Source organism: Gracilinanus agilis, chromosome 2 (assembly GCF_016433145.1).
Source record: "Gracilinanus agilis isolate LMUSP501 chromosome 2, AgileGrace, whole genome shotgun sequence".
Classification (NCBI taxonomy): Eukaryota; Metazoa; Chordata; class Mammalia; order Didelphimorphia; family Didelphidae; genus Gracilinanus; species Gracilinanus agilis.
Window position 1 is genome coordinate 282,278,901 of NC_058131.1, and position 13,285 is coordinate 282,292,185.

The 13,285-nt window shown below is 35.3% G+C and overlaps 1 protein-coding gene across 6 annotated transcripts in view; it reads left to right on the top strand.

Moving 5' to 3' along the window:
- Positions 1–13,285, top strand: part of FNBP1 (formin binding protein 1) — a 194,700-nt gene that overhangs the window by 77,803 nt on the left and 103,612 nt on the right. For all 6 annotated transcript variants that reach the window (XM_044663984.1, XM_044663985.1, XM_044663986.1 and 3 more), the window contains exon 2: positions 12,817–12,932. In XM_044663984.1, coding sequence (XP_044519919.1) covers positions 12,817–12,932 — 116 coding nt within the window. The remainder of the gene's footprint in view (positions 1–12,816; positions 12,933–13,285) is intronic.

Below are 13,285 nucleotides of genomic sequence, written 5' to 3' on the forward strand. Positions count from 1 at the left end.
CTTGACAATTCAGAGTGGAAGCCCTCTGAGGTCTCAACTGAGATTCTTCAACATCAAATTCAAAGCAGGAACTCCCCAACAGGAAGTAACCAACATACTTAAAGAGATAGTGTCTCTAGTCACTTCCTGTGGGTCCACCTCTAATTCAAGTGGACAAAATGGCAGCCTCTGCACTGATTTGGACTGCCCAAAGGGCAGTCCCTTGTTCTTGATTTGTTACTTATTGTCATGTGTGAGTAACTCATCTCTCCTCCCCACTAAGGGAGGTGGGGGTGATATAATCTAGATGCCTAGGGTAAGTAGAGTTTGACTATGAATGGGCTAGAGCTAATTCTATTTACACAGTATTTAGATCCCTTCTCAACCTGATTCCAACATACTTTTCCCAATATTTATAGTCACACATTCACATCTTATCTGTGGCCAAGCCATGTCTGCTTCCTCCACGTTTCTTCCACAATACTTCTCTCTTTTCTACCCTATTCTTCACTCAACTTCTAGACTAGTTGAGGCCCTAATTGTTTATCCAAACTATTACAATAGCCTTCTATTTGGCCTTCTTGCTTCTGGCCCCTCCCTTCTCCATTCTGTTCTCCATATTTGTGCCTCCAGTTAAATTCAAAGCTTCTGTCTGGCTTTTGAAGTCCTCATAATGTGGCTCCCTCCTACTTTTTCAGTTATATTTCATACTGTTCTTTTGAACATAATCTTTATTGCAGCCAAACTGACCTACTAGCTGTTCCTCTCCACTTCCAAGTTTCCTTCAAAAACAACTCAGGTATCAGGTCTTACACAAGACCTTTCTTGACCCCCCCATCTCTCCCCCCAATACACACCTCTGTTGTTAGTGTTCTCATCATTTCGTTTTTAATTTAATTTTTACTTATCTGTGTATGTTTATATTCCACCCATCACAAAATTAGGCCACTAATAGGAGGTTAGGAATTATCTTGTTTTTGTCTCTATATCTCTATATTGGAGACAGAACAATGTCTCCAAATATAGTTGTAGTCTACTAAAAGAATTGTTAAATTGAATCTTGATTTTGTTGACCTTTTCCCCTTCCTTCTTTTGCCTTTTTAAATTGAAGATGCTTGGCCTCCTAGGTGCTTGCTCTTTATAACATTATCTTTTTTCCAACTCTCTGCCTTACCCTCTGTGTTTTCTGTGTTGGTTTCTTTTTCGCATTGTTAGGCCAGAACATGATTTGTGGGGGAGGGAAATACCATCAGAAATTGGTGTGGGATGCATGAGGCATAATTCTTTAATTTTTTAAAAAGGAATTCAGGGCATTTGTGGGAGGAAAACAGACTGAACCTTTGATTCTGCTCATTAAGCAGACTGGGGAAAATGTACAGTCATAGGCAACATTCATTGTGAATCCAGGAAATAAACAAATAGCTTCCACTTCTATGTTGAAGATGTTTCACAGATGTTATAAATTGCAGCCAAAAATTACATCTTACTTTTTTTTTTTTAACCCTTAACTTCTGTATATTGGCTCATAGGTGGAAGAGTGGTAAGGCTAGGCAATGGGCGTCAAGTGACTTGCCCAGGGTCACACAGCTGGGAAGTGTCTAAGGCTGGGTTTGAACCTAGGACCTCCTGTCTCTAGGCCTGACTCTCAATCCACTGAGCTACCCAGCTGCCCCCTTACATCTTACTTCTTAAGCAAGCTTCTGCATTCTTAAGAATACTTTGACTAGGACTCTAGGAAAAACAATCCGTGCATTTGGGCAAATCCAAGTAGAAATTGTTTTTGTTTTCTCTGCTTAGTTTTTCCACATTTCATTATACTTGTGACAACTTTTAAAGAGACATCTGCCTACCTCTAAGTGTGAAATACTGACTGAAATTTTTCAAAATAACTAAGATTTATGACAATGAATATCATTAGAGAAATTTTTCTCAATGCTACTTAGAATGTTTTTTCCTTGTAAATCTTGTTATTTATTTCAGTTAACATGTTTAAGACAATTTATAGTAATTTAAAGGAATCAGAGAGAGGACTGAAAGAACTATAGACATTCATAGTACATAGAGTTGTCTTTGTAGACCCTTCATATATTTGTGGGGTCTGCTGCCATGTTCTCACCAAATGTTCATTGTTTAAAACTCTCATAATCAAAAATGCTAGGGCTTTTTCTCACAGTATATTTAGTGCCATCAGCCCCCTTTTCATTTCACCAACTGATAACAAACTTTCGTTTCATTTTGCTGAGCCTCTCATGCTTCACAAGACTTTTAATTTGACACATTACCCTTCTTACTTAATGCATTTCCAATACTAACTTCCATACTGCCATCTCTCAGTTCTAATATCATTCTGAGATGCACCATTGTGTACATTTCAGCTTTTTTCTGTATGTTTTTCCTTTTCTATATGTCTTATCTCCTAAAACTTAGGTATATTTTCCCATCTTGTTTATGCTTTTGTGTCAAGGAGTATATTTACATTAAAAAGCTTATAATATGTTTAAAATACAATTTGTTGAAAAATTGCATTGGCAGCATAATAATTCCTTTGTGTATTCATTGTTATGACAAAAGCAAACTTTGTAGGCAGAGAAAGTAAATAGAATATATGTATGTCTTAGGCAAGATGAACAAAGCAATTCTAATCTTTTAACATTATATTGCTTTCCTCTGTGCTTTCTTTTCCTTAAAATTCTCTTTAATAACTTATCTGTTCAACAACTGCACTGTTAACACTTTTTACTGTTTATTTACCAAATTCTGTCATGGGTTCTTACTTACCTAAGCTGGTTTTGCATGTTCAACCTTTGGAACAGTCTGTTTGCAGAACTTATATCGAAGGATCACAAGTGAGTATTAGGTTTTTCTGAGATTTTATATATTTATATTTCTCAAAATAAAAGTGTTTTGTTTGTGCTTCTCATGAGATTGAATCACATAATTTATCTTTGCTGATTTTTATCTTCTCTAGTTTCATGTATCATTAAGTTTTGCATTTTGTCTTTGGAACTTTGTTTAAATTCAATGAGTATGAGATAAGAGTTTATAATTTATTGTATATTAAATATTGACTTTCAGTTCTGCCAAAATACTTGAAAGTTTCTCATGAAATTTTTGTTAGGGTTTTTTATGTAGATGGGGTTGAAATAGTTGATGTAAACATTATCTTTATATTATTTAAATAACTGACAAAAACACTGATAAAATGGTTTGTTTTTTAAAAAACAAATAATGATTTCAGGTACTAAACCATTGTAAGATACAGCTTATTAGTTTCTAAGTTCTTCTGTAATAGTCATTATGAAAAACTTATTACGCACCCTTATTATGTGTACATCCAGAGTTAGCCTCTATAATACTTTTTAATGCTAGTGGTTTCAGAGTACAGGGGAGATATTTTATAATGTCTTAGTCTTTTCAAATCATCTAGTACAATGAATATTGTGCTATATCTGTAGCTGAAGGATTTTGGTTCCAATTTTAGCTTTACCAATTACTACTTGTATAACCCTTGACAAGTCACTTAACTTCACTAAGCCTTAGTTTCCTTATCTACATAATGACAGGATTGACATAGATCAGTGATAGTGAACTCTTTAGAGATAGAGTGCCAGGCCCAGCTCCAATTCTACCCTCCAGACCAAGTGCTGTGCCCACCTACCCCAGAGATTGAGTACCTAGTCCCCACCTCTCCCACCTCACAACCCACTTCACCCCCACCTTACCCCAGATAGGGGAGGGAGGGAGGAAGCTTTCTCATTGCTGCTAGGCCAATGAACTCTGGCAGGCAACTGCAGGTGTGACCACAGAGAGGGCTCTGTATATCCTTTTTGGCATGCTTTCCATAGGTTTGCCATCATGGAACTAGATGGCCTCTGAGATCCCTTCTAACTCCAAGTCTTTGAGCCTCAGTTCCTTTTTAGTTCTGAATTTATAGTTTCTGCTAGAAAATGGCTAATTCATTAACTTTCCAGTGTTTAAGTTGTTTGGTGATAATAATAATTTAATGTACTTAAGTAAGTGTCTTAGAAGGATTATCAGAGTACATGTTTAATACCTTTCCTTCCCCTACCCAGTGACTAAAAAAACATTTATTCATCTTCCTAAGCAGAATTATAATTTAGCCAAGCAATTCTGATATTTAGGACAAGAATGTCCTGGGGCAAGTTGTATAAGAGGTTCTCTCAAAAAAAATTTAAAATCAGTTCAGTAGAGGAAGTGATATGTGAGGAAAGAAGGAGATCCCCAGACTTTGGAGGTCACTTCTAGGAAAAGGGTAAGAAGGAACCTAGCCAGGCAGGAGTTAACTAGGGGCATAATCTGGTACCTTTCTATTTTAACTACTTATTCTTACTAATTAGATGATGCTGAATTGTTTCTGTCTTCTAGAATATGACTTTTTCTGAGGCCCTCTGAATTTCATTACTCTAGGGCAGTGGTTCCCAAACTTTTTTGGCCTACCACCCCCTTTCTAGAAAAATATTACTTAGCCCCCTGGAAATTAATTTTTTTTAAATTTTAATAGCAATTAATAGGAAAGATAAATGCACCTGTGGCCATCACCCCCCCCCCCCCCAGATCACTGCAGCACCCACCAAGGGGCGGTAGCACCCACTTTGGGAATCACTGCTCTTGGGTAAAGCCCCAATTCATACCTGCTTTTAAAGTTTTGTTTTTTTTTTACTTAGTGAATAAAGTACTATCTGAGAGAGATCACCTCAACAAAATCATTATGCTTTCCTTTTCTTTTTTAAGGTATTAAAATTTATTTCCCCCCAAAATTTCATGTAAAATGAGTTTCCAACATTTTTTGAAGAATAGGATATCAAATTCTCTAGCTTCTCCTTCCCCTCAAATTCTCACCCACTTTGAGATGGGAAGTCTAATACATTTTATATGTACAATCATGTATAACATTTCCATATTAATTATTTTAAAGAAGGAAACTCAAATAGAAAACAAATTAAGAAAAGAAAAAAGTTTGCTTTGGTTTAGATTCAGACAGTTCTTTTTCTCTGGAATTAGACGACATTTTATCATGGATCTTTTGGGATACTTTTAGATCACATATTGCTGAAAATAGCTATACAATGTCTTCTTAGTTCTGCTTATTTCGCTCTGCTTTAGTTCCTATAAATCTTTCCGTGTTTTTCCGAGCTCCTCCTGCTTGTCATTTCTTATAACCTAATAGTATTCCATTACAATCATATAATTTACTCAGCGATTTCCCAATTGATGGATATCCCCTCATTTTCCAAATCTTTGCTCCCTGAAAAGAGCTGATTTAAATATTTTTGTATGTATAAATCCTTACCCACCTCCCCCTTTTTTTTGTCTGTGATACAAACCTCTTAATGGTATTGCTAGGTCAAAGAGTATATACTGTTTTAGAACCCTTTTGGCATAGGTCCAAATTACTCTCCTGAATGATTGAATCAGTTAATGATTCCCTCAACAATGCATTCCTGTCCCAGCTTTCTCATATTCCCTCCAAGTTTTGTTATTTTCCTTTTCAGTCATAATTGCAGCCAATCTGGTAAGTAGGGGGTGGTATCTCGGACCTGTTTTAATTTGTATTTCTCTAATAATGATTTGGAACATTTTTAGCATGATTGTAAAGAGCTTTAATTACTTTGCCTGAGAACTGCCTGCTCATTTCCTTTGACCATTTTACAATTAGGGAATGATTTGTATTCTTATACATTCAGATCATTTCTCTATGTATTTGAGAAATGAGGCCTTTATTAGAGACTTGTAAAAAAATGTTTGCACTGTTATGATTAATGTGTATTGTTTTCCATCCTGTTTATTCCTGTTTAATTTCTGACCTCCATCTCCCCCAATTTGCCCTCTTTTCTTCTCTTATTTTCTTCCTCTCCTATTTTCCTGTAGGGTAAGATAGCTTTCTATATCCAACTGATTGGGTACATTTTCCCCTCATTGAGCCAATTGTGACAGGTTCTCCTTCTTCTCTTATCCCCCATATTACCCTCTACTCCAAATGCTTTCATTTCTCTTTTATGTGCAATAATTTATCCTATTCTGTTTTCCTCTTACCCCCTTCGCAATTCATTCCTCTTTTTCATGCTTTAATTTAATTTAATTTTTTATATCATTCCATCATACTCAGCTCATACCTTGGCCCTCTGTTTACTCCTTCCAATATAATAATGGCAAAGTTCTTTGGCTTACAGGAATCATCTCCCTATGTAGGGATGTACATAGTTTAGCCTTATTGAATGTCTTTTCATTTCCCTTTCCTGATTCTCTTTTTATGATTCTCTTGAGTTTTGTATTTGACAGTCAAATTTTCCATTCAGCTCTAGTCTTTTCATCAGGATTGTTTAAAAGTCCTCTGTTTTGTTGAATACCCATTTTTCTCCTGAAGGATTATTCTCAATTTTGCTGAGTAAGTGATTCTTGGTTGAAGTTCTAGCTCTTTTGCCCTCTGGAATTTTAAATTCCAGGCTCTCCAATCCTTTAATGTAGAAGTTGCTAAGTCTTGTGTTGTCCTGACTGTGGCTCCATGATATTTAAATTGCTTCCTTTTTTCTGTTTGCAATATTTTCTTCTTGACTTGGGAGTTTTGCCATTTGGCAAAAATATTCCTAAGAGTTTTCCTTTTAGGATCTCTTTCAGGAAGATTCATTCCATTTCTATTTTGTTCTCTGCTTCTAGAATGTAAGCAATTTTCCTTGATGATTTCTTTTTTTTTCAAACCTTTACCTTTCATCCTTAGAATCAGTACTGTATATTAGTTCCAAGTTAGAAGAGTGGTAAGGAGTAGGCAATGTGGGTAAGTGACTTGCCAAGAGTCACAAAGCTAGGAAGTATTTGAGGCCAGATTTGAACCTAGGACCTCTCATCTCTAGACCTGGCTCTCAATTTACGGAGACATGCAGCTGTCCCGCCTTGATGATTTCTTGAAAGATGATGTCTGAGCTCTTTTGACTTTCAGGTCATCCAATAATTCTTAAATTATCGCTCCTAGATTTATTTTCCAGGTCAGTTGTTTTTCCTATGAGATATTTGTTTTTTCATTCTTTTGTCTTTGTTCCCTCTCCCCTCCCAGAGCTGGCAAGCACTTTGATCTGGATTATACATGTATTACCATGCAAAACACATTTCCATATTGTTCATATTTGTAAGAGAATCATCATATAAAACCAAAACAAAAATCCAAATAAACTTAAATGAAAAATCTCATGCTTTGATCTGGATTCTGACTCCAGTGGTTCTTTCTCTGGAGTTGGATAACATTCTTTGCCATAAATCCCTCAGAATTGTCCTCAATTTTTGTGTTGCTGATGATAGCTAAGTAGGCCCTTTTCCCTTTTGTGGATTGCATTGGGATATAGACCTAGTAATGGTATTACTGGATCAAAGGGTATGCCCTTTTGGGCATAGTTCCAAATTGCCCTTCAGAATGGTTGGATCAGACAACTCCACCAGCAATACATTAGTGTCCCAATTTTGTCACGTACTCTCCAAAATTTATCACTTTCCTTTACTGTCATATTGGCCAACCTAATAGGCATGAAGTGGTACCTCAGAGTGGTTTTAATTTGCATTTCTTTAATCAAGAGGGATTTAGAACATTTTTTCATATGATTATTAATGGCTTTCATTTCTTCCTCTGGAAATTGCTTGTTCATATTTTTTGGCCATTTGTTAACTGGGGAATGACTTATTTTCTTATAAATTCGACTGTATTTGAGAAATGCAACTTTTTTTCCTAAATTTTATTTAATTGATTAAGAAAATTTTCCCATGGTTACATGATTAATGTTCTTCCCTTCCCTCCCTCCTCCCTTAGCCAACATACAGTTCCACTGGGTTTTACATATGTCATTGATCAAGACTATTTCCATATTACTAATATTTGCACTAGGGTAATCATTTAGAGTCTACATGCCGAATCGTATCCCCATGGACCCATGTGATCAAGCAGTTGTTTTTCTTCTGTGTTTCTACTCCCACAGTTCTTTCTCTGGATGTGGATAGCGTTCTTTCTCATAAGTCCCTCAGAATTGGCCTGGATCCTTGCATTGCTGCTAGTAGAGAAATCCATTACATTCAGTTGTGCCGCAGTGTATCCATCTCTGTGTATCATGTTCTCCTGGTTCTGTTCCTTTCACTCTGCATCAATTCCTGGAGGTCATTCCAGTTCACATGGAATTCCTCCAGTTCATTATTCCTTTCAGCACAATAGTATTCCGTCACCAACAGATACCACAATTTGTTCAACCATTCCCCTATTGAAGGGCATCCCCTCATTTTCCAATTTTTTGTTACCACAAAGAGCACAGCTATAAATATTTTTGCATAAGTCTTTTTCCTTATGATCTCTTTGGGGTATAAATCCATCAGTGGTATGGCTGGATCAAAGGGTAGGCAATCTTTTAGTGCCCTTTGGGCATAGTTCCAAATTGTCATCCAGAATGGTTGGATCAATTCACAACTCCACCCAGCAATGCATTAATGTCCCTATTTTGCCACATCCCCCTGAGAAATGAGACTTTTATCAGCAAAACTTGTTATCTTTTTTTTTCCAGTTTGTTGTTTCCCTTCTAATCTTGGTTTTGTTTGTGTAAAACTTCTAAAATTCAATATAATCAAAATTATTCATTTTACATCTTACATGTTCTCTGTCTCTTTTTTGGTCATAAATTCTTCCCTTTTCCATAGATCTGACAAGAAAACTATTCTATTTTTCCCTAATTTACTTATAATATCACCCTTTATGTTTAAATCATATACCCATTTTAACCTTATCTTGGTATAGGATATGAGATATTGGTTTATGCCTAATTTTTGTCATATTGTTTTCCATTTTTCCAGCAGTTTTTGTCAAATAGTGAGTTCTTATCCCCAAAGCTGGGACCTTTGAGTTTATCAAACACTAGATTGCTCAAGGTCATTTATCTATAATCTATTCTATTGATCCACCATTTTATTTCTTAGCCAGTACTAGATTGTTTTGATGATCACTGCTTAATAGTACAATTTAAGATCTAGTATTTTTAGGCCACCATCCTTTACATTTTTTTCCATTAATTTCCTTGACATTCTTTATCTTTTTTCTTCCAGATGAATTTATTATTCTTTTTTTTCCTAGTTCTATAAAATAGATTTTTGGTAGTTTGATTGGTATGGCACTGAATAAATTAATTTAAGTAGGATTGTCATTTATATTATGTTAGCTTAGCCTACCTATGAGCAATTTATGTTTTTCCAGTTGTTTAGATCTAACTTTATCTGTGTGAAAAATAAGTTTTGTAATTGTTTTCATATAATTCCTGTCTTTGTCTTGGCAAATAGATTCCCAAGTATTTTATGTCATCTAGAGTGGTGATGAAGAACCTTTTAGAACTAGAGTACCAGGCCACCTCACCCCCCCCAGACCAAGTGCCTTGCTGGGCCCAACTACCAGAGACCGAGTGTCATTCCCCCCCCCCCCCAAAAGGTGGCAGGCACATTCCTCTCCCCCTTACCCCACACAGTGGAAGGAGGAAGTGCTCCCATTGGACTGCCGGGTAAAGGGTGGGTAAATAAGGAATGTCCTCAGCAAATGTAGAGAGGGGGAGGGAAGTGGCAGGAGTACTCCAACCCCTTCCAGCTCTGCTACCTGTGAGCCACCCACCTTACCCTCTATGCTAGGCAGAGGGGCCAGAATTGTGAAAAAATGTCCTCAGGCAAAGTGGAGAGGGGGAGGGGAGCAGCTTCCCCAGAGTCCCTATGGCTTTCTAATAATGAACTGGTGGGGGTGGGGTGAGGGTGGGGTGTTCATAGAGAGCACTCTGCATGCCATCTTTGGCACCTGTGCCATAGGTTTGCCATGACTGCCATATATAGTGTTTTGGTTCTCCTTACTTCATTTTGCTTTCATGTTCATTAAATGAACTCCAGTTCATATAAGTCTACCCAGATTTTTCTAAAACCATCCTTTTTCTCATTTCTTATAGCAAAATAGTATTCCATCACAATTGTATACCACAACTTGTTCAGCTATTTCCCAACTTTTGGGCATCCCCTTAGTTTCCAATTCTTTTCCACCACAAAAGAAGTTACTATGAATATTTTTGTACTTTTGAGTCTTTTTTCCTTTTTCTTTGATCTGTTTGAGATATAGACCTAGTAGTGGTATTACTAGATTGCAGGGTATGCACAGTTTTTATAACCTTTTGGGAATAGTTCCAAATTGTTGTCCAGAATGGTTAGGCAAGTTCACAATTCTACTAACAGTGCATTAGTGTACCTATTTTTCCACAACCCCTCCAACATTTATCATTTTTCTTTTCTTTAAAGTTAGCCAGTGGTACTTCAGAATCATTTCAATTTGAATTTCTCTAATCAGTAGTGATTTAGAGTATTTTTTAACATGATTGATAGTATTGATTTCTTCTTATAAAACTGCCTGTTTATTTCCTTTGGCCATTTATTAATTGGAGAATAGCTCTTTTTTTAAAAATTTAGAATATTTTTCCATGGTTACATGATTTATGATCTCCTCCCCTCTCCCAAAGCTGTCAAGCAATTCCACTGGGTTATACATGTGTCAGTGTTCAAACCTATTTCCATGTTATTCATATCTGCAGTAGAGTGATCCTTTAATATCATAACCCCACTCATATCCCTATTGCACTACATGATTGATCACTTATAAGTTCCTCTGGATTATAAATTGCTTCTAGTAGAAAAGTCTATTACATTAGATTGTGCCATAATGTATCAGTCTCTGTGTACTATTATCTCCTGGTTCTCCTTTCGCTTTGTATCAGTTCCTGGAGATCATTCCAGTTCACATGGAATTCCTCCAGTTCTTTATTCCTTTCAGCACAATAATATTCTATCACCAACATATACTACAATTTATTGAGCCATTCCCCAATCAATGGTCACACCCCCATTTTCCAATTTTTGCTACCACAAAGAAAATCTCTTATTTTTAAACTTAAAATAAGTTAAAATTTGGCTCACTTCTCTATATAGTGAAGTCTTTATCAGAGAAACTTACTTTAAATCCCTTTCCCTCCCCCAGAAAGCCGTTTCCTGTTTTCCTTCTAATTTTGGCTACATCGGTTTTGTTTGAGCAAAAGCTTTTTAATTTCATGTAATACAAATTATCTATTTTACTTCCTGTCATCTTCCTTATGTCTTGTTTGGTCATAAACTTTTCTCTTATCTATACATCTGGCAGGTAAATTTTTCTAAAGCATAGAGTTTCTAAGAGATAACATAATCATTTCTTTTTCTGGGTAAAAATGTATAACATAAAGATCAATTTAATTGCAGTTTGGTTTTCTTAGCTCATGAGGCTGAAATAACTTCATTGAAAACACATTGTTGATTTAGTACCAGCAATATTCAAGTAAGACCTTGCTTGAAAGTAGATATTTTAAAAAATAATCAATAGTTTTATATGCCATAACTAGTTGATAGGATTCTTGATATCGTATATGGAAGACTAAAGAGAAAATGAATACTGACATGATATTCAGGAAGAAATATGCAGATAAATTGGGGGATTTCAAGAGACTTCTGCAGTGTAATTTCTCCCATTCTTTTGTCTTTGAAAACTTTATAAATATAATATGACCTTTTACCAGCTTTTCAAACCACCAAAGCCAATGTGGGTGAAGCCTCAAGGAGGGAGGGAAGTTTATGCAAGAGGAGGGAATTTGTGACTTAAAAAAAAAATGGAAAAGGGAAGAGGGGAATTATTCAGAATCTTGAGTAAATATGGTAACTATGGTATTTGTTGTAATAAAGAAATAAGAATAACTGATTGATATATAATTGTTTGATTTGACTTTTCCCTCTATCAAGTAGCTTATACTGTTCTTCAGTCTTATTAACATGAATTTCATTTGATAAATAGCCTAAGATTAGATTTGTTTACTTCTGTTCCTTTAAGAATGTGAATTATTAGCGTTTTCCTTGTTTGAATTTTATATTCTTTATGGTTTCCAAGACCTAGCCAAACTTAGTTAAAACTTTGATAAAAAAAATATATGATAAAGCCACAATTTCAACTAAAATTTAAGATTTAATATTGTATTTAAAGAATAAGAAAAAGAATTAATTTGGACATTGAGAGGCATACTGATTATTTGCTATAATGTGTTGTAATGCCATCATCTACAAAAAGTGAAGAAATAACATGTTTTGTAAAAGAGTTTCACTAGCTCATTTTTATTTATTTACTTTTGTTTTATTTATTTATTTATTTATTTAGTAAGATCTTTCGTCTTGGAGTCAATACTGTGTATTGGCTCTAAGGCAGAAGAGTGGTAAGGGTAGACAATGGGGGTCAAGTGACTTGCCCAGGGTCACACAGCTGGGAAGTGTCTGAGGTCGAATTTGAACCTAGGACCACCTCCCATCTCTAAGCCTGGCTCTCAACCCACTGAGCTACCCAGCTGCCCCCTACTAGCTCATTTTTAAAGACAGAATTTTGCTTTCATTCTAAGAGTACCATCACCAAATCCAGACATTTATTTTGAGTCTCCACTCGGATTAGTGGTCAGAATGTTAGGCATTAGGGTGATTTTGAATTAATGAGAACAAAAAAGAATTACAGGCAAGATCTTATGCCAGGCTCCAAAGAAATTATATATGACAATACTGTTCCCATTGGCATATGTGTTATGAACAAGGAAGCTATCAAATTAAATTTGGTAATGCTGATTTTAAATGGTTAACTATAGTACTTAGTTAAAATCATGGGAAATATAAGTAATACTTTTTGTATAACAGTAGTACTATGGAAATCATTATTTTAAGTTCTGCCCAAAGAAAACAAAATTCTAAACCATCTGCCTCTTTGTCTTTTAACAGGATCAATTTGACAACTTAGAAAAACACACCCAATGGGGAATTGATATTCTAGAGAAATATATCAAATTTGTCAAGGAACGGACAGAGATTGAAATCAGCTATGCAAAGCAACTTAGGTAAGTTGATGTTGAGAAAAAGAACTATATTAATAATTGTAAAAAGACCTTAAAGACTTAAGAAATTTATAAATAGTATATAATCATGTATGTATTTGCATAGCCTTGGAATTATTTGGTTTTTCTTAAGCGCAAGAAGAATTTATTTGTTTTAATAATAATAATCCATTGTCTAAGACAAAACTTTAACTTAAGCTGTGAGAAAACTAAAAGCTGGGTCATTATGTTAATGATCAATTCCTTTATGTTTTTTTGTTGAGCATTGAGACAAATAATATTAATATTAAAATGTGTAGGGATTTGTCATCTTTGGATTTTAAACCAAATATTTTGGTGATTTGTATAGGATTTAA